The 21,833-nt window shown below is 41.4% G+C and overlaps 2 protein-coding genes and 3 non-coding genes across 7 annotated transcripts in view; 4 read left to right on the forward strand and 1 right to left on the reverse strand.

The window, feature by feature from the left end:
* The window catches only part of Sarm (sterile alpha and armadillo motif), a 40,221-nt gene extending 29,570 nt beyond the window's left edge, over positions 1-10,651 (reverse strand). For 2 of the 3 annotated variants that reach the window (XM_032434451.2, XM_032434450.2), the window contains exons 1-2: positions 10,490-10,651; positions 10,285-10,427 (exon numbers count right to left, since the gene is read on the reverse strand). In XM_032434451.2, coding sequence (XP_032290342.2) covers positions 10,285-10,427; positions 10,490-10,514 — 168 coding nt within the window. In that variant the 5' untranslated portion in view covers positions 10,515-10,651. Of the gene's footprint in view, positions 1-2,510; positions 2,649-10,284; positions 10,428-10,489 lie in introns of those variants that run through there. The other variant, XM_015175182.3, reaches the window with a different exon arrangement.
* Positions 10,652-13,114: 2,463 nt separating this feature from the next.
* On the forward strand, positions 13,115-14,157 carry LOC6624306 (uncharacterized). The gene has a single exon (XM_002047422.4). It carries the CDS (start codon positions 13,207-13,209, stop codon positions 14,062-14,064), a length of 858 nt encoding a protein of 285 aa, XP_002047458.1. The 5' UTR covers positions 13,115-13,206; the 3' UTR covers positions 14,065-14,157.
* Positions 14,158-14,247: 90 nt separating this feature from the next.
* On the forward strand, positions 14,248-14,330 carry TRNAL-CAG (transfer RNA leucine (anticodon CAG)). Its single transcript has one exon. It is a non-coding gene; the product is annotated as a tRNA-Leu (tRNA).
* Positions 14,331-16,544: 2,214 nt separating this feature from the next.
* On the forward strand, positions 16,545-16,627 carry TRNAL-CAG (transfer RNA leucine (anticodon CAG)). Its single transcript has one exon. It is a non-coding gene; the product is annotated as a tRNA-Leu (tRNA).
* Positions 16,628-20,951: 4,324 nt separating this feature from the next.
* Positions 20,952-21,034, forward strand: TRNAL-CAG (transfer RNA leucine (anticodon CAG)). The gene has a single exon. It is a non-coding gene; the product is annotated as a tRNA-Leu (tRNA).
* Positions 21,035-21,833: the final 799 nt, after the last annotated feature.

A 21,833-nucleotide genomic window follows, 5' to 3' on the forward strand; every position in this document is an offset into this window, starting at 1 on the left:
GGCATCAAAAAAAAAAAGAAACACTTTCATCGAAAGATCGCAACGTTAAGAAGCCGCACGGAAATCGCGTGCGTTTTGTATTGCGCGCGTGTTTTTCTTTGATTTTGTAGCTTTTGAACGCGCGGAAGCAACGAACACAACTGAAACGAAAATTGAATGAAAAGCACTAAAAGCGCTCAGGGCACGGCCACGGGCACAGAGAGAGAGAGAGTGATGTGGTGAGAGAGCGTGAGCGAGCGGGTCAAACTTGTTTGTGTTTGGGCTTTGGCAGCGTGCCTGCCGTAAAACGACAACAACGAAAACAGGCTGCCAGCGTTTTCGAGCACTGGCACTGGCGTTGCCAGCGTGCGTGCACAGAGAGCTTTCTGAACTTGTTGCTCTTGTTATTGTTGTGCTCTCGCTCTCGCTCGCGCTACAGCACGCACTCTGCCGCTCGCACTGCTTAATAACTGCATTATGAAATGCGTGTCGGGGGCGCCTTCAATGGCCACTCGTCTCAGTGCACTGGGGGGGAAGGGCTGCATAATGTTCGCACTTGGTACAAGTTTTTGTTTTTTTTTTGGTACTTGTTTTTTCCGTTGCAGTTTGAATGACGCTTTTAATTAAAATGGGCTGTCATTTAGTGGAACGAGTCTGTGTAATGGGTGGACAGGCCGGTTTGGCATCCAGTTTCTGTTCGAATTTATCTTAATTGATTTCATTCAGAAATTATAGTCAAATGGCAGGTTTTGATAGTTTCCACATACCGGGTGATCTTTTTTATCTGCGGCCACTTGAAATATCTAGTTTATATGATTATTGGTTTTTGGTTTTTACTCTTTGACTCTTTTAAGCTATTCAAGTCAATTTCCCAATTTGAAAGTTTTAAAGCACATGTTAAATTTAGCATCAAGGCTAAGAACAATTCCTCAAATAGCTGCGTTTGCAACGACCATCTCCCCCTCCCCCACTATCCACAATCCAGAGAAGACGACGCACCCAACGGATTCAAATATTCCCTCGCACAGACTGCGACGCTGGCGTCACATTGACGTCAACGGACTGGTGAGTGAGGCAGTGCGGCACGTTCTGGAAATCAAATTATGTATGTACTATGTGGATTTATATAGACAATGGCGACGGATTGGAGAACCGCACGGCCCACAAATAAAACAGTCGGAACACTTTAGCAAAATAGTCAAAAGAAAATTGCGATCGCTGAAAAAAAAAAAAAAAACGAAAACGAAAACCAGGCAAAATTCGTATATGGCCAAGTGCCTGGCTCCCCATCCAGAGAGTGGGGTGCTCTTGAGTCGGGTCGACAGTGCAAATTGGCAGATGGTTTGAGGCTCGTAGAGAAATGGAGCTGTTCAAGAGCTCCATTTGGATCGCTTGGGGGAAACTACTTAAGGGAATAATTAGGAGGCGGCTGCAGTTGACGTATTTATCTCGCAGTCTCCAAAGCGTTTGGGGCGGGGCGATAAACAAAAAACTCATGAAATTGATTATAAACAAAATAACATTCACAATTTATGTGCCGGCTATTTTAATGGCTTTTATTCTGAATTCGCATTCGATATAAATACGACCACGTTGTCTACGCTATGCAAATGAGAGCCGCGAGCCGAGAGCTGAAACTAGACCAAAACAAGATTTGCCCAATTTGAGTAGATTTATTCTATGGCTATTTAAAATGCGTTTCAGCTCACTTTAAATAATTAAGATATCATTAAAATGCAGTGCACGGCAGTTACACTTGCTTGCAAATTTACAAGGTAGATGATAAATTTCGAGTAAAATATACAGTCATGTAACTTCGTTCGTGTTCTTTTATGTTAAGACTGAAATAATTGCTGCCGATTTTTACAGCTACTTGCAAATTTACAAGGTAGATTATAAATAATGTTTCATGAGAGCGTTCAACATTAAAAATTGGTTTAATTTTGAGAGAGAGTCATAATTATATATTATAGAAGCTGCAATTATAGCAGCTACATTTAACAAGTACTTGTAAATTTACAATGTAGCGGATAAACCACGAGCCAAATGTTATTTTAGATTAAAAACTTGTTCAATTTTGAGTTATGGCAGCGGAAAGACTCCGATACGCAGGGACTGGTGCTGTTGCACATTCGCTATGCAACAACAATGCACAATGTGCATTACGTGTTGTCGTCTGCAACGTTTAACAGGCACTCTGCCTGCCCATTGTTGGTGTCTGGCCAAGGGTCAAAACGACGCAACCGTCTCACGCACGCACACAATTAGACCTCATAATACTCATAAAGACTACGTATATTTGTTGATATATATATATATATATATGAATGAGTTTTTATGTCTGCCTTTCTCCGGCCCTAGACTGGACAGAGCTGGACTGAGCTATTAGGCGACATCGTCGCCATCGTCTGCTTTGGTCGTTTACAGCGGCGCCTCGGGGTTAATGAACGCCGTAATGCCTGAGGGGCTAGTTTTATCACTCAATTTGGATGGGTTTCTCTTATTGATACGGTTGATTTGAGCAAGTTTACCTGATAATGTTGCCGTGGAAATATCAAACGGGAACGCATCGCGGCCGTGTGGCTGCCGCTTGTTGCTGCATTTTTGGGCTGCGTCTGCGTTAGCAGCGGACTTCGCGTTGTGGTGACAACCATGTTTTTTCGTTTATATTATTTTGTAGTTAAACAACACTGGTTACAACCGGAACACTGGAACTGGAACGTACAGTTCGCCTGTTTATTAGGTTAAATTATGCTTATCGAAAGCTTTTCCTTTATTTTGTTGCTGAGTTTTTGAGTTTTTGCTCTTTTGCTGAGTTCGTTGGCATTTTGCGAACGAATGCTAAGATTTATGCATTTTCTATGCAAAAGAAGAAGAAAAGAAACGAACAAAACATATTTAATTTGCATTAATTACAAGCGCAACAATTAGCATTCCGGAACGCGTGTTTTCCACAGAAATCAATAATAAAACGCTCAGAACTTTTGGCAGGCACAACAAATGCCTCCCATTGTATACATCTCTGTGTGTTCCAAAGTTCCAAAGTTATTGTTATAAACAATTATGGCGCATCTGGTTTTTTTTTCTGTAGCAAAACAAGCCAATGGGGGAAAAAAAAAGAAAAGTAAAGCCAAAAGAAAGATCGTTCGGTCTAAAGAACAGAATGGCAACCGTTAAGCGAATATATATAAATGAGAATGGGATAGGATGAAAGACACGAATCGGACAATGAGAAAGGCTTAAAAAAGAGCTGCCCGAGAACTGGTTGGCGAATGTATCTGTCAGATACAGTATCTGTCAGATACATGGCCCGAAAAGTGGCTGATTATGACATTTGCAGCACGCTGAACGCCTTGACACTTAACTCCAAACCCAGCCCGCGGACGTGGGCCCAAGTTCAGCTCAGCCCACACGTGCCCCCCCCCCTCCCCTGGCCAGACCCACGCGGCGTGTGTGACGCCGACTTCCGTTTGCATAGTTGTCAGGTTGCAAGCTAATAAACCAGCAACTGGCTAATGAATTTCCGCTTGGCCAAATGCAAGGCGTTAACCGCTTTTTTAAACAGTCTCCCCCCCCCCTCCACCCGCCCTCCCTCCATCCCGCCAGCAGTCTGACTTTGTGTGTCTTTGGGTTAGTCAATAAACGCGTTTTACGACTTCGGTTTGGGCGTCTTTCGCTTGATTTCTGATTCTGGCCTCACGGCCTACGCGCAATTTGGCTTTAATTTTCCGATCTTGACTTGTTTTTGTAACTGGTTTATCAGCTTAAAGAAATAGCAAATTTTAATTATGTAAATTTCCCCGATTAGCAAATTTGTTGGGTCTACGTCACAAATGTTACAACAAACACGCAAGTTCAAAGAATTTTCGTGGGAAATTTGTGTGTTTTATTTTAAAACATTTGTTTTTTTTTTTTTTCATTTTATTTTCGTTTTATTTATGTTCGCAATATCTTTGAAATATTTGCCTGGTTTTACGCACTTTTCACTTGATGTTTTTTTTATGTATTCGATATGTGCGCTTGAGCGCATTCTCTACATTTCACAATATTATTTAATGCTTTTATCACGCATAGCCAACTTTATATATATGTATATATATATAAATTCTTTTAACATTTGCTTGCGATTACAGCAAAACGCGTTGTCGTTGTCTTCGATTGCGCTCCGAACTCAACCGTTCAGTGTTCGACACAAGACTGAAACAGTGGAGTCTCTCACGACAGCTTCAAGCCAGCGGCGCAGCCGACTTACGCAGCTGCCAGACAGAGAGACGAAATGAGCGTAAGGCAGCGACCGAGCGAGCAAACGAAACAGGTAGCACTGTGGAGAGCTTGCATGTGCCGCTCGCTCGCTTGCTCGCACCCTCGCTCTGATGTGTTGTCAAATGCAAGTGCGCGTGCTCTTCGGCCCATTCATTCTCACCGCAATGCAATTCGGTGGAGAGCTTGCATGTGTCGCTCTCTCGCTCTGGTGTGTTGTCCAACGCTCCTCTCAACGCAGTGCAATTTGGCGTGGGGAAATATTGTTGTTGTTTTTTTTTTTTTAATGCATTTAATGCGTTTAATGTTGTTTTAGTTGTTTTAAAATTTTGATTTGATCTCTGTGGACTTTGAAATTACCTTTTTTTCTTGTTGTTTTTATTTTTTTTATTCACCATTCAGCAACAACCGCAATGAGACATTAATATAAACAATATTCGCATTAGTTTACCTTTCGCATTTGGCTATTATTTTTGTTATTTTCAATTTTGTTTTGTTTTTTGCCCGTTTTTATTTACGCCAAGCAAATAAACAAATGCGTTTATTTTGTTGACTGCCAAATGGACATTGGCTCAAGTGAAGCCAAAGATTGAAGATTGAGAACAATTGATTTAAATTAAATTGAAATGTAGTCGCACACGTGCAACGCATTTGTTTCTATTGTATTTGTTTTTAATTAGTTGAGCAAAAACTGATTTTGTTTATTAAACATTTCAGTGCGCAGTTTTGGCAGCGGGCGTAAGAGCTGAAATCTTAAATGTTTCCAGGAAATTCCAAAGTATGCAAAGCAACAAAATACACAACAGATGCGTGTGCGTGTGTGTGTGTGTGTGTGTTGCATATGTATTTGTTAAACATTTAAAATTCGTATTTTAAATTTTTGTTTATGCGTCTAGTTTTGATTACTGCCATGAACCGCAGCTGCTGGCGCCACCCACAGCACGCACAGCAAATGTATCTGTATCTGTCAGATACACTAGCTGCAAAGCTGTTGAACTGCCAGAAGGTCAGTTGATAGCGTGGCTAATGCGCTGCAAACGCTCGCATTTAATTGAGTTATCGGAAGCATATTTATTATAATCAACAATAATTATGCAATTAATTATACAATTTGTTATGCAATTAGCCAGCGAGAAAAAATATACCTGAAGACGTGAAAAACTCACAAGCGAGACGAGTGCTTGAAATAAACGAGCCAATTTATCATAATTGTGTGCCGAATAAATCTGTCAGATACTTTCGTTTTTTTTTTTGGTTTTTTTTGTTTGTTCTTTCAGCCGAAATAAGGCCAGTAGCAGCAGCATCCGCCTGCGTCCCGAATTAGTCACAAATGTGTCAGCAGCTCTTCCTCTTGCACTTGCTAGCCAATTTTCGACAAGCGATTAGCATAAACAAATGGCTCGCTTAATGCTCCAAATTAAAACCTAAAGCATAGCGATCCACTTTGCTATGATTCATGCTTCGAACTGTCTTCAATTACGCGCTGAGAGTTGGCAAACGTACGCTTTGTATCTTGTATCTTGGTATTGTGTATCTTGTATCTATCTACGGGCATGAATGAATGACTTTCGCCTAACTCCAGCTTGCCGCTGACTCATCGCCGCGTGTATCGAGCCACAAATCATCGCACAGGCTGCAGCCAATCGAGGCACGCAGCCGGGACGAGGCCAACGAAAGGTTTGCTTTGCACTCAGGCCTCTGACTCATGGGGCTTTCCATTGTAAAGTATCTAACAGAACCAGCGCCAGTCGCACTGGCGTCGGCCTTTCCCAGCCTAGCTCGGGGCCCAGCTCGGGCACCCATAACTCAGCCGAGTCGTGGCTGCCCCCCTTCGGCTGGCGTCGCGCCTGCGCCCCTTTGCTGTCAGTCAGAGTCTTTGGATTTTTGGTATTTCGGGCGGATTTCATTTAATTTTCATGCGTAATTGATTTTAATGCACTTCTCCCGGGCGTGCCACGCCCCTTCGGATTGTATAAGCCATGCGTGCTTAACATGTTTTATTTTGATTTATTCGTATCGACTTGGCAGGCGTATATTTTGAGTGCTGTTGCCTATGGAAATTCCAGAAATATTTCGAGCCAACAGCGCACAACAAATTGTAGATAAGACCCGACATGGTCAATACGATATTGATTGATAGGGCTTGAATATGTAACTGATTCAGTTGAAGGTATTTTCGATTTACGGAATAATACATCAGAGATAAACATTATAGGGCTCAAGCAATTGTTAAACTAGAGAAAATTTCAATTTAAGACTTTTAAAAGGTAAATTATATGCCAAAAATGAACTGGTTCCACGACAAAAAAGAACCGGAACCAACTACAATTTTGTTCTGGTCGATCCAGTTCCATAGTTTAAATAACTTTCAATCCAAACATTGCATTTAACCAATCATATTAGGTTTGTCTGGGTCGACTCTAGCCTGCATATTGTTTATGAAAATATGTAGATATTCCCAATATTCTCAGCACAACGGGCAATCGAAGGTTAAAAAATGATTTCATTAAAATTGGGAAAATATATTATTCAAAATTAGTGGTCTTTTAACAAAAGGTATTACTTGTCATTGGCCAGACATTAATCTCTGTTCTAAGCGCAGCTCAATTACTAAGCTAAGCTTTAGATGCATAAGCCGAATACAACGCACAGACTCACAGCTCGTAGTAACAACAACATTTAATAGGCATTCGCCTTTACAGCAAAACTCATTTCCGACTTTATGTCATGCTAATGACATGGACCTATAGCCCCCGCTCCGACAAACTGAACGATCTTTACAAAAAATTGACCCTGAACCTGAGCTACGTCACAAGTCAAGCATGCAGCAGCAGAGCGGCCAGAAGATTATTGTTTTAGCATTAAAGAGAGCGAGAAAGAGAGAGAGAGAGAGAGAGAGAGAGAGCCAGCAACCAGAAGCAGCAAATGACATAATTGTTGTTATTGTTGCGATTGTTTTGACTGCTGCTCATGTTGTTGTTCCCACGAATAATTACATTGGGCGCAACGAATCATAAATAGTGGGCAACTCGCCACGGACTCGAGTTGGGTTTGTGTGTGCGTGTGTGTGTGTGTGTGTTTTACTCACCTTGACAGTGGGCAATTGAGCATTCACCTTCATGGCTGTCTTGGATTGTGACTCGAGTGGTTGTGAACCCGGCTTAGTTGCGAGCATTTGCTGATATTGTTGTTCAATTGTTGCTATTTCGTTATTAGTCGATTTGTTCGACGACTTTTTATCTTTGGAGACGCAGCTCGTTAAAGATAAACGACGCGCGCTGCCAAATCGAAAGGTGCCACCGCCGCCAACGCCAGCTGATTTTTTTCTCTGCGATTTGTTGTTGTTACAAATGCTATTATCACCAGGTAGCTCAGTTTGTTGTTGCTGCTTGTGCTGCTGCTGGTTTGGCTCGTTGTTTATATGTAATGTTGTTGTCTTTTTACACCACAAACCACTCAAGCGATTGCCCATGCTACAGGTTTAAGCGCGCCTGCGTTGCGAACGATTACGATAACGTTTCCCTAATGCCCGCAACAAAGCTACTTAGTACATGCAATATAAAATCTATAAAAACTAGCCATAAAACGCGTTACATTCCCATCAATAGAAGTTGTATGTGCGCACAGTGTTTAATCATATATGCACCATATATCTATGTACATATATTGATGTATGTATGTATTTGTTATAGCAATTATAGCAACGGTATTTCGAACTGAACAGAAGCAACCGGCGCGCATCTCAATTCGCCAAATACTGAAAATGGAATTCTTTCGAAAACCACAAAATGCCACACAAAAACAGTTGTCAGTTTATAAGTAAAACTTTCATGTGTCTGTGTGCTGGCGTCTCTGTATGTGTGTGTACGTATCTTGAAACGCTTCTCTGTGTGTGTGTGTGTGTGCTTGTTTATTTGTATTTGTTTGCATGGTATGCGCGCTTTATAATGCCCAAAAAGAATACAAAAAAAAAAAAAAAAAAAACAAAATGAAACTCGGCGTCATCAGCGCAACGCGTTGTTTGTATTTCAACAGTTTCAAGCGCTAACTTCCTTTTGCCCGAACATTTGTTCGCGTACTAATCGATTTTTTTTTCTTTCTTTCTTCCGTACCGGTTGTTGGCTCTCGCACACCTCAAAAGCCACAGCCAAAGCCAGCTGAAAACTAATATGCCCAGACCCGACTATACTTATATCAAGAATACTATATGCAAAAATACATATTGTATACATACAGGTACAGGTACCTGTAGCTATATACAACAATAACAACAACAACAACAAGAACGGGGCAAATGGCAAGAGCCACTCACGCTCACGTTTTGTGCGATGAAGAGCTTGTCAAATAATTTCAAAGAAAACAACAACAAAAAATAAATAATAAAATAAAAAATCGCAGAACAAGGTGTAAAATAAGCTTATTGGTGTATGCCTGACTGAATTTCGTATGCTCAACAGCTTCAAAATCATATTGAAAATAATAATAAATGCATAGCTAAGAAATAACAGAGAATTCTAGAAAAACTCAATAATTATAATTATACATGTGGCATTAAGCCACAATTTCAAAAGTATGTACATATATTTATATATACATATGTAGATATTATCATCAGCGACATTCCCCGGCAAAGTCTAGCATTTGATATTTGTAATTGTTTACTAATATTTCGTTTTTATGTACTCTACACGATGCATATCAAAATTCCAAAAGCAGCTCAATATATGTACCTACATTTATATATATATATATATTTTTAGAGAATCGATCGAAAACGTCAAGATCTTGAAAATGATATTTAAATAAATATATTAAAATACTATAAACAATTGTTTACTATTATTTATATCATGATGTTATAGTCAGTACTAAATGGCCATACTCAAAATAATAGTTGTTTACTATTATTTATATTATACTGTTATAGTCCGTAAGATAGTAATACTACGATGTCCAAGTGAAATGCGCGTTATCATGCTCGCATTACACCTATTTTATAGGTCATCGCGTATTGCTTTTAATTAAAATGTTGATGTCTTGTACATATTATCAGCAGCATTTTATAATCTACAGGTTTAAAGTACACAGTCTTTGACTGTACTTGGACTGATTCACACTCAAGCTAATCAGCCCCGTCAATCGCTTATAGGAGAACACCCGATGCGCATCTGCGGAATCAATGTACCCCAAGGGTAGCGCGCACACAGAGCCAGAGCCAGAGTCAGGCGTGACGACGACGCACGAGCCATGCTGAAAATCAAAACACAGTTCTAGCCGAATGCCGATTATTCATAGAGCCATAACGTCTGTGTGCATGTATGCATACACATACATACATATGCATATGCATATATGCATGTGTGTGTGTAGGCACATCGTTAGCCGTCTCTCGCTTCTCGACTCTCTCTTGGTTTCCTTACCGCGCCCCCCTCATTCAAATCGTGCTAAATATTATTTATTAATTAAGTTGACGCTATTTTCTACCTATTTACATTGTTGTGACCAGCCGGTTTCGTGAGCCTCCCTGGGAGTGTCGCCCTGTCCAACTACACCCCCCCTCCCACCCTTTTCTCTGTGCGGTTGCGTGAGGTGTGAGCTTTATAAATGGTTAAATATATGGCACGAAATGACGATTTGGGGCTTGTGTGTTGGTGTTTGTAAAGCTTTTCGGTTGTGGGTCAACAGAATATGCAAAATCAGGCAGGGTGCGTGCCAAAGTGACAGAGAAGGAGGAGAGGGAGTGAAAGAGAGAGAGAGAGAGAGGGAGAATGTACAGTTGAACGTCTGAAATGTACTTTGACTGACCTTTGCGGCGTTGCGGCTATAAATAGCTATTAGGCATTGCGAGTGTTGCTTGAGTGTGTTCTTTGAACTAGTTCGCGAATTGGAACCTGTGTAGAACAAAACTAGTTCACTGTGAGCGTTACTTCTTAGTCTCGAAGTAGAGCCTCATTGGGCTCTTATACGTGGCAAAGTTTTAGTATAAGACAACTGTTCAGATAATGTGAACTAGTTTAAAGGCATAAAATGTAATAATCTACTCACATTGCCGTAACTTCTCATGCTCGAAGGACTCAGGCTGAAGAGTCTGCCCAGCTGATGATGTGTCGGAGAGCCATTGCTGTTTGCCGGCGAGATGGCAGTGCTAATATCATGTGCGAACATGGGTGAATGCGAGTGCGAGTGATCTATAAGGTGTAAAAGTGGAAACATTAAGTCTAGCTACAGTTGCAGCATACCACAAACTCACCACTCAGCTCCAATGCTGGCGACATGTCCTTGGCAAAGGCAAACAAATCATTGTTGTTGCGTATGTCCGACGAGTTGAGCGTTAGGCTGGGCTTGCGTACGCCCAAAAAGTTGGAGCTGGTCGAGGAAGCGCCGCTGCCACTGCCAGTGCCACTTGCACCATTGTATATCGATGGGGTGGCATTGCCAGTGGGCGTGACATTTGGCAGCTTGTGCGACTCCAGCGGCGATGCGGACTTGGGTATAAAACTGTTGCCCCCACTGCCACAGCTGCCAGCAGCGGCCACAGTTGCAGTGTGACGCTTGAGCAGCGGCGCCGGCGGCAGCTGCGAGGGCGAATGCCGATAAATGTTGCTCGCCTGGGCATGGGGCAGCGCAACCGAGTCACCCTGTTGCTTGGGTATGGCCAGACGCAGTGTTTGTCTCGCTGCTAGCCTACGTGCGGGCGCAAATTTATTTTGTGTTTGACTGTTGTTGTTGTTGCTGCTGCTGGCGCTGCTGTTGCTGCTGTGGTGAGCTTGCGCCGCTGTATTGACGAGCTGTGGTGAGTTCATGTTTGTTTACGATCGAGCGCAAGAGAGCGCGAGAGAGTTGCCGGAAAGTTGTGAGAGCGCGTGGCGTATACGCGATTTTTTTCCTTTGTATTTATCAATGAATTCGTGCTGTTATTGTTATTGTTCGCGTGTTGCTATTGTTATTGCTGCTGCTGGCATTTCATTCAGCGCCGCACTGCACGTTGCATAATTGCATAAACAAACAAACTAACAACAACAACAACAACAACACTAAGAAGTAAGGCAACAAAAACAAACCGTTGAATTATGTATAAATAACAACAAGTTGTGCACAACTCGGCGCGCAATTTGTCGAATTCTGTTGAATTAAATATACCGCTGCATGATGCCTTGGTACGTGCCCCTGTCGCGCTGTCAGCGTCGTCTTCGCTGGCTCCTGACTCTCTGCCTGCCTCTGTCTGACCCACTTTGTGGTGGCAGCCAGCGAAGGCGACAACAAAATGCAGCCAACACCTTTTCTGTTGTTACTTTTAGCACACGTTTAATTTATTGTCGCTGTTGATTTTTTTTTTTTTTTTTGGTATTTAATGTTCTTTAGTTTTTTTTTATTGTTTCGATTGCCGTCGTTTTGAACTTGAGCTTTACGTGGCCGGCTTTAATTTGGCTGCGGATTGCGTGGCGAAGACACGGCGACTGACTTGGAGACGCTGACGGAGATTGTGTCTCAGAATCTGGCACTGAGAAATCGCGGCGCGCTGCTCAATTTTCGTGACTTGCGTGGGAGCTGCCATAATAGTCCATATGCCATTTAATGGCGTGTTTAATCTGTAATATATACACAGAGAGAGAGAGAGAGAGAGAGAGGGGGACAGTGGGAGGGGGAGAGAAACCATTTTAGTTTAAATTGCACAAGCTAAATACTGGGAATCGTAAATGAATCTTATTGCTTGTGCTTATACGTAAAAGTGCGTCGGTCGATCACAAAGAACTGACTCAACTGACCTCGAATACTCTAGAAAAAAGCGGTTTACAAGGTATGTGCCAGCCAGGCCAAACAGCTGCTGCCCCCTGCCTGACAATCAAAGCAAATGATTTCAGCTAATTTCAGTTTTTTCTGCTCATGAAAACCTTTGAATTATCAACAGTATTTCCGCTAGACAAATGTGTTAAAACATTGAGTTACCACTTAAAACTTATGAAAATCGCATAGAAAGGCGATGCTAATGAATAAGCTGTGTTGCATAAAAGAGCAAGTTTCTCACTCGCAGAGTTTCCCTAACTTGAACTTTCTATCGATTCCTAAGATTAGGTTTTAATACAATTACTAGCTTCGAAGCTCAATATCTTTAAGTTCTCTAACTTAGCATAATCAATTGGATTTGGCCTGTCAATCAACTGTGCAGTCTTATTTGTAGTTTCTATCAATCGATGCAAACTGACAACTAATTAGCAGAATTGTCAGCTGGCTGCACTGATTGAATGTCAAGCGATTGGCATAGATGATGGATAGTGTGGGGCTCAATTGTCAAATGTGACAGAGACGTGGCCTGTGAGACACTTGCCTAGAGAATTGTCCATACATTTGTAGTTTTTAATGAGTTTGCGATTCTTTTCAATGCACATTTGCATAGCTTGCCAGCTGAATGCGAATTGTGAAAAGCCGTCGGCCTTTGGCGGCAAATGCTATGCCTTACAGAGTCTTAGCTGAATTTCTGGCATATTTGCACACGGATTTACAATAAATTGCAATTATGCAAATGAAGCGAGCAGCGAGATACCCGTGAAACGCGCCAACTCTGAGAGAACCCGAACATTTAAATCTTCAAAAATGCACACATTAATCACCGAGATTACTTGGGCACCATTTAGCAATTATGGATATTGACGGGGCGTGTCAATTGGGCAGTTGATAAATGATTAAGCGAATCCATTCATTTCGTTGTAAATTGCCATTTGTCAGTCCCGAATCGCATTGTGGGTCAAGTTCAGGTTCAAGTTGGCCGCCTTTTTTGTACATATACAGATTCGCACAAATTGGCGGAGTACACAGAACCTCAGCAGCATAGCTCGAAGATTGTCAAATATTTGCCTCAAAACTTGTATATACTGATTTTTACTTTTCTAGCAGGCACGTCTAGTCTTGTCTGGCTCCGACCCGTTTCAGCTCAGCTTTGCCAGTACGCGTATTACCCATTTTATAGCTATGGGTACGGAACGACTACAGATAAAAACTCTTCAATCATTTACGGAACTAACTGCAGCCGATCAGCAGCGGTGCATTGACAGCTTTCGAAATGAGCCACTCGAGAATAGGAATATACAGAATAAATATGTTAAGCGGACAGGTGTATTGAAGGGCCGTGCCCGACAGGATCCGCTGGACAACGAGTGCTTTATGTGCTTCGATATCTATCCACTTAATTTCAAATATAGCACAGTTATATTCTGTGTGTGCGGCATCACACACCATGCGTATCATGTGATCTATATGAATGTCGTCGAGGATACCAAAATGGAGAGCCTGAGCCAGTTCATGTGCGATCTATTGTACAATCTGATATCCGTAGAGATGCCAAAATTGGAAGATTTTACGCTCAAGTTCGTTCTGTGTCGCGACAATCCGATCAATAAAAATGTACTCAGGCTGTTCTCTGAAGCGGACAAGACGGTCGGCATATATAACACATTTCCCTTTATACGTGAGACAAACGTGCTCCGACAATCACAGTTGCACAATCCTTACGTTCAAGTCGCCTGGCTCGAGATAATGCAGGGCAACATACAACAGACCACCATACGTGATCTATTCCAAAAGCATCGGGAAGCGGCCATTGCCAAGGAGGATGAAGTTATGAAATTGTTCGTCGATGATTTCAATAACCTGGCCAAGGATCTGCTTGAGTCCAGGTTTCAGGTCAATCTTCGGCTGTGCACAATGGAGCGAATTGACATCTTTGAGCAAATGATACGCGTCCATATGAAGAACTACAAAGATCGCTCGATATCCCGCCTATTTCTATTTGATTTAATAAGAGCTGTTATCCATATTTATGGTCTCTGAGCATTGATTGACATTCGGGCATTGGATTTGTCTAAAATTAGCTAGCAATTCAAATTGACCGTAAAATAAATATATATATTTATATTTTTTTTCACCACAAACTATTTGTTGAATCAATGCTGTCTGAGTGTCTCTGCTGTGTGTCGCAGCTTGTATTTCAGTTTTGACAACGCCTCGTCAACAGTCAGGATGGCCGAGTGGTCTAAGGCGCTGCGTTCAGGTCGCAGTCTACTCTGTAGGCGTGGGTTCGAATCCCACTTCTGACAAATCGTTTTTATTCATTTTTATTTTATTTTTTTTTTGCTTTGTGTTGTTATAGGCAGTTGAATAGCCTGCATCATGGAGCGCAATAAAAACTCAAAGCACTTAGCTACAGCAATAAAAAATATACACAAATCTTATCTTTTCACGTTTCGAGCATTTGTCGTTTAGGCCAGTGGAGAACAATTGCCATTGACATCGCATTAAAATGCACATTGGACGTGCCGCTAAGGGCTTTATAATACGCTTCTAGACAACTCTAGCTACACGTGTCGCGTAGCTGGACATAAATTAGCGGTCTTAAGGAAGTAGCTTCAATGGCATCTATACCTGATCCCATATTTATTGCATTTAAGCGCTTGGCGATAAAAAACAAAAAAGAAAATAGCTCAGACCTTGTCCGACAAATGCTTTGATTTCGATTCTGTTGACGCAGTTGCTTTTGCGCATCGACAAGAAAAACAACAGCTCTGCAGAATAATCAAAATAAACAACAGAACTGGCCCAACAAAAATGGCATTGAGCCCGTGCCCTGAAACCGAGACTCAACTGTGTCAACTGGCATATCGCCGCACATTGTTTATAAACAAATGCACTTAAGTGTGTATTTGCAATATATTCCACTCTCGCTAGCATTAAGAACGGTGTCAGTTCTTCACTTTCCGCTTGTCACAACATATATGAGACAGTCGATAGACCGAAACACCTTTCCAGGGGCGAACTCTGACATTCGATACGGGCAAGAGGCACATTTAAATGAATGAAAATTGCGTGCGCAATTGTTGATAGAGTCGAGTTTTTGACCCATATTTCTACAAATATAAAGTATTATTATTAATTATCAGGCCAAGCGAGACGCGTGACTTGAGACAAGGCTCCCCCTTGGGAAAAACTGATAGTAAAAATTGCAAATGATTTTGTTAATTTATACAGATCGCGCACAGATCTGAGATTGAGGCAAAAGTTCAATGGTAATGCGGAACATTTTTGCGGCATGTCAAAACATTTCATGGCATTTGGTTTTTTTCCCTTAGATAAACAAACAATTAGCTCGAAATGCGCATGCATATTAAAACGGAAAATACTTTCGCACAAATACACAGGCTTTCGCCTATAAATAGCCAAATAAAATAGTTGTCGGCATAAAGTCAAAGCGTATCTTCTAAATACAATTATAAACAATGCTCTTCTATTCTTCAGCTACAGCTACAAATGCTTTGGATTGTGTACGCATCTCGAGAGAATTGCGAGGAGACGCAACTTAAATTGAAAGCGTTCCAATTTTAATTTATGCAAATGCTAGAAAACAACAACAACAAAAATGACAACTAAATGAAGACCGCGCATAATGAACTTTATATTTTTGATTTGTTTTAACCGTAAATCAAATGAAAATGTCGCCAAGTGTCGAGACATTCATTAAAATATCTCTCAGCGCAGAACGAAAAGCCAACAGAATATTCCACAGAGGCTGTCCATATCATAAATAATATACACGTTTATTTATGTATATTTTTGTGCGGCACAACAAAAGCTGCCGCCTTTAATATGAGAGGATTGTAAGAGGTGCAGAGTCTGGAAATGACACGCCTTCAAGCCGCATTATTAGCGCCCATGAATGCGGGTTAACCTCATTTTTTACTGGTCTTTGTTTTTTTTTTTTTTTTTTTTTGGAAACTATCTTTTTGGTCCGGGAGGAGGCTTTGCAAGCGAGAGATTTGTTTTTTTTTTTTGTTCTTTTCGTTCTTTCCCTTTTTTTTTTTTACAAGTAAATCGGTTAATGTTCTTTCATGACTAATCCGTGGGGCTTGTTGTTTTGCTTTTGTTATTGTTTTTGCTTGTTTGTGCTTTGCTTAATGCGATTGTCTCCGGGGCGCAGCCCACAACAGCAGCGATAAGATTTATCTAGAGAACAACAACAACTGGTCGGCGCTTTTTACACAAAAAGCCGATCGAATCAGTTTAATTTGCAATAATTATGCCATATAATTGTATTTTAAATATAAATTTAATAAAGCTTAAAGGCGAATCAAATTACTTAACTGCATGTTATTTATTTAATATGCCAACAAATTAACATGGGAAATTTAATGGAAATTGAAATCCCTGAAAACAACAGTTCCCATAAACCTATTTATAACACTGTTCAGCTAACAGTGCGCCTTAACAGCGCATACTCAGGCAGTACTAAGTGAGCATTGGCTCGACTCATGCCAGCTGTCAGGATGGCCGAGTGGTCTAAGGCGCTGCGTTCAGGTCGCAGTCTACTCTGTAGGCGTGGGTTCGAATCCCACTTCTGACAAAGATTTTTTTGTCAAATAAATCATTTTTTTTATTATGGCTGCTGGTTTTATCAGACCTTTAATGGTTGACCATGTGAATATTTAAAAAAAAAAATAATAATATACAAAAAAACAAATTCTAATGGCCGCATATGTTTTCCTAACTTTTTCGAATATGTGTGGGTGTCATCTGTGGAGCTGATGGAAAACAGCAGCAGCCAAACAAACAGTTGGCCCAATGCGTCGGTTTATTTGCTAATCGCCCTCGCAGTTGTTTTTTAACTAAACTTTGCTTGGGAAATTTCGAAGAAATGAAAAAACCATTTAAACTGCCAAAAACCAATCGATAACTGACGCCTGTTTTCGACTGCTGCGTTTAACAATTTAATTACGCATTTTATTTATGCCTAATCATTTATCAGTGCCTCAGATCTCAGATCTTTGCCCTTATTCCCGCTACGACTTTCATGTTGATTTTTATGCGCATCCCATTGATTCGCAATTAAACAAAAGCCAGACAGCTTCGACATGTTTACAATTTACTTTTATGAATATTGACGCGCTTATGCAAATGTGTGCGTGTGTGTTATAAATATTTGTGATTTTTGTTCGAGAATTGTGTGCTAAACTGAATATAATCGTAAATTCAATGTGCAACTTACAGAAACCGCAACTCATGTGCCTACCCCTCCTCATAATCACAGGGGGCAGCCGCAACGTCAGAATCTCGTGCGGCAGATAAGCAACGGAAGCTGCGGTTAACTGCTGGAGATGATTCTATGGACACGGACGTGGACGGGGATGTGGATATGGATGTTGAATCTCTGATGCTGACGGCTTTTGGCTGTTGGCGTCGGCGGCCTTTGGGTCTCAAATTCCTGCAAGTCAATCAACCCGTCAGTTTCTCTTGTTGTTTTCTTATTTCTCTCTGTGTATGTGTGTGTGTGTTTGTGTGTGTTTTTGTGTTTTTAGCGTTTTTGCTTCTTTCTTTGACCAGGCGACGGACGGACTGTTCCGTGCGATCATATATTTGGCGCTGGCGTTGTTGTATTTATAGCCACATGGAACACACATAAAATTTCTACGTAAGATTTCGTAATTGCATAGCAAGGCGAATGGTAAAGCAACAACAATAATAAGTATAAAAAAGAAAGGGAACAACAACAGCTGCGGAAACACTTGACTGACTGCTGGAGGATTCACTAGTATTTTGGTATACTTTAGCGATAAGACGCACAACAAACCTAAAACACACGTAGCAACGGTTTAAACAAATCTCGCGCGCAGCTGTAATTTTCCGTTAAGACTATTTCCGAACCGACGCGTTGCGCTTTGTGCCGTTGACTGCAGCGAGCGGCAGTGGCAGCAGCGAAGCAAGCAGCAGGCAACCACAAAAGTAAGCCGATCGCAAAGTATAGCGAGGTGCAGATTTGGCGCTGTTACGCTCACGCTCTCACTCTCAAGCATACGCTCTGCGCGTGACGTCATAGCAGTCAGCTTGTGAGCGCGTGCACTGCACACACATCTGTGACGTGACGCTCTGCGCTGAGCATCACCTTCTCAATAGTCAGTCCATGCAATGATCGCCAGTAGAGTACAAAACGAGAGCGAGAGAGTGAGAGAGTGAGTGAGCGAGAGTGAGCAAACAACATTGGCTCGGTGTGTGGTGCGCCATAAAGTTTTGTTTTTATTTCATGTCTTTTTATTTGTCTTGGCTTCTTCACTTCGCACACTGATACAAGCAAAGGCAGCGTCAATCCCGCATGCGTGGGCAGCACACACACACACACACACAAGTGCTCATATATCAAAGCTTTGGCTGCACGTGCAGCGCCAACTCTTCAGAGCGCAAAATCATAAACAAAACAACAAAAATGAACAGAAAGGAAAAATTGTTGAGGAGAGGGAAAAATACCAAATTGCATGGCTAATTAAATTTCTATTAGCCAAGCGGCAAAAACAAGCGCTTAAACATGTTTTAAAATTGATTTCAGCTCGCTTTCTTTGTGCCCGCGAGCTCTCGCTTAGATATTATGTATACGCCCCCACAATCGTTCGGCTGTGTGTGCGTGTGTGTGTGTGTGTGAGTGTGTGCTTTTGTTGCGGTTATAAAAAGAGCACAGAACAGGCAAACATCTGAAATGCTGTGCGGCTAAAAAAACAATGAAACCTGTTAATTAACTTTGTACAAATTTGGCATAAAATGTCGCGACTCTGCGCTAAGAAAAACAAAAAAAAAAACAACACTAAAAATTAAATATATAGTGGACAAAATTGATGAATGCTCCAACTGGTCAAAGTGCTCTGCCAATTGTCTGGCTCCAGCTGTGCGTTCGGACAACTTTGAACTTGAAAGAGTATATTGACTTCTTCGAATGTTCTTGCGGGTGATGTTCGGCCAAAAACTAAGCTCATAAATCTTGGCCATGCATTAAAGCTGTACGGATTAGATATTGGATTCTGTCAAATATTAATTGCTACAAATTTTTGATACCAAAATTAGGCATCAGGCATATAAATCGCTGCAGCTTTGACAGGGTTCGAGGTGTACCCAAAATAATGTGCTGTCTCAGCTCCATCAGTTTCGGATGGAGCATCCATTTTGTGCACCCACGTTAATTTACCAATAGATGTGGGCTTGGGTAACTAGAAACGGGGTGCTTCGATTTGGCCAAGACACAAGTGCTGTTTACTTACGGCCAAGTTATCAAAGAGGGAATATTGGTATAAGAAAAGTAAAGTAAAGTACGTCCAAACTTCTCAATGTCTGACAACTTGAGTATACCTATTTAACTGACTCTGCTGCTGTTGTTGTTGGTGTTGACCCACTTAACTGGCCATTGTAATGCTAATTTACAAGCTCGAGCCGCGTTGGCTGCACCCACCGCACCACCACTGCTGCAGTTGTAAGTGGAGCAGAGTGCAGTTATTGCTGCACTGCTGCGCCCCGTTGCGCGTTCATATTTATGGGTTTTCTTCTTGGTTATATGCGATACATATTTATGCATATTGTGTCGGGCTGACAGTAGCACAAATTTTGATTGATGACTTTTGATTGACATTCGGGCAATTTGCTAATTTTGTTTCAACTACTTTTGCGTTCTATTAGAGAACAACAACGGCGAAATAGGTCAGTTGTCCAAGAACTGTGTGTATCATTAATCACAATGAATTTATGCTCGACCGAAAGTACGCCGAATGCCTTTGACGTGCTTGTCTGCAAAATAAGCATGTGAATTAATAGACAAATAAATTGTACAGCGTATATTAACGCGGTGTAGCTAGCGTTTGCATTTATGCCAGCTGAGAGCGTTAACTTTAATTAACTTTAGCTGTCAGGTCAGCCAACTGATTAACATATATAAATGCCTATCAGATGTCTACAATCAAGCTATAAAAATGAAAATATCATTCGAGGCCCCATGGCTTGGCGCTCAAAGTCAAAGTGGAGCACACAGTAAGGCTAATTGAAATGCATTGAAAGTGCGTGCGACCGGTACTAGCAACAAGTGGCTGCAACAGCAACAACAACAACAACAACAACAGCAACTGGAACTGCAACTGCTGATGTTGCAGCTGCAGCTGCTGCTGTTGTTGCTGCTGCGTGTGAAATGTCAAAAGAATTGGCAGCAGGGCGCAATTTGGCCGCCGGCCAGTTGACATTTGCCAGTGGCAAACTGATTATTTGGCTGTAACTTAATTATTTTGCATAACTCATTGAAAATGCACGACAAACTTCGGCAGTGGGTGGGCAGCGCCTTTTAAGCTTGCCTCGCATTTACTAGTTGTTGCTGCTGTTGTTGTTGTTGTTTGTCTGTCTGCTGTCAGTGGTTGCATAATAAATGAAAATATATATAATATGTGACACTTGCCAATCGGCGAACTTACTCAATTTGATGTATGTTTTTGACCTGATTTCAACTAAAGTTACATTTTTATTATTATTATTATTATCATCGCTCGCATCGCTGCATTTTTCACGCTCAAAACATAATAATCGTACAAATTGAACTCTGTTTATTGTTGTTGTTGTTTCTGTTGCTGCTTATTGCTTGTTGCATGTTGTCAGTCGGCGCAGTACACACCTTTCCATGACGCGACGAGTGCAATTTGTCTTTGCCTCTGGGCGCCACATGCAATTTTTCATGCGCATTCACGAGCCGCGCCGCGCGTAGCCAGCCCAAGTTCAAAGAGTTAAGTGTGATTGGCCAACACATGTAATACATGGCGTATACTTAAGGTCTCTGCTACAAATAGGGGAGCCACCGCCATTCTTCTGTCCGCCAGACAACTTGTTGCGTCGCCTTAGAATGCCATTGGTTTTTGCACACGGCCAGCACAACAGTCAGGATGGCCGAGTGGTCTAAGGCGCTGCGTTCAGGTCGCAGTCTACTCTGTAGGCGTGGGTTCGAATCCCACTTCTGACAAGAATTTTTTTTATTTTTTAAATTTTTTTTTAAGCAGATTTCCATTAATGAGCATAATTTGAGAATAATATTTTAAGAAATCTTTATATATTGTGTAAAATACACGTTTTTTGGGCCTTGAAATTGCCTTATTTATTAAATCTGTTTTATTACTTTACTTTTGTTTTCTATTCAAAAGGTAATTGAATGCACGTACTGTGTGTAATCAGTCATATTTAACTGCAGCTCTACTTTATGCCGATCTCCCGAGCTCTTCACAATGAGCAGCTCTTGTTCTTCAATTGGACTCGTAATGCGCTGCGCTGGGCGCCATTAAAAATTACAAGTAAATCAATTTATGTGCGCTTAATTGTCAATATTCTAATCACATAATCAGCGGCTGGCAAACGTTTGCCTTCAAGCACTCGCTGGCCAACTGTTGTAAGACCACACACAACCAGCTGATGATTATTATCGCGGTCTGGCATCGCCGCGACGCCGTCAATGGCAAACACTCTCAAGTCTGGCAACAAATCATGCATTCAATCAAACTGTCTCTGACTGAAGCAGACTGACCGTTTTCTAAGAGGACAACTGAGGGGGCGGGCGAGTGCGCGACAGACAAGTTTTTATGTGTATATGCATGGTTATAAAATGAGGCTTATGGCCCTATTTGTAAGCATGATCGTAAAATGCAATCAGCCGCTTAGAACTGAGAATTAGTCGGTTCGAATTCCAACTTTTTCATAATGGCACAATTTACGACAATATTATCTCGCACGAAATGGGAATCTATAAAAAAAAAGCCTCAACTATTCAA

Source organism: Drosophila virilis, chromosome 3, assembly GCF_030788295.1.
Source record: "Drosophila virilis strain 15010-1051.87 chromosome 3, Dvir_AGI_RSII-ME, whole genome shotgun sequence".
Lineage (NCBI taxonomy): Eukaryota > Metazoa > Arthropoda > Insecta > Diptera > Drosophilidae > Drosophila > Drosophila virilis.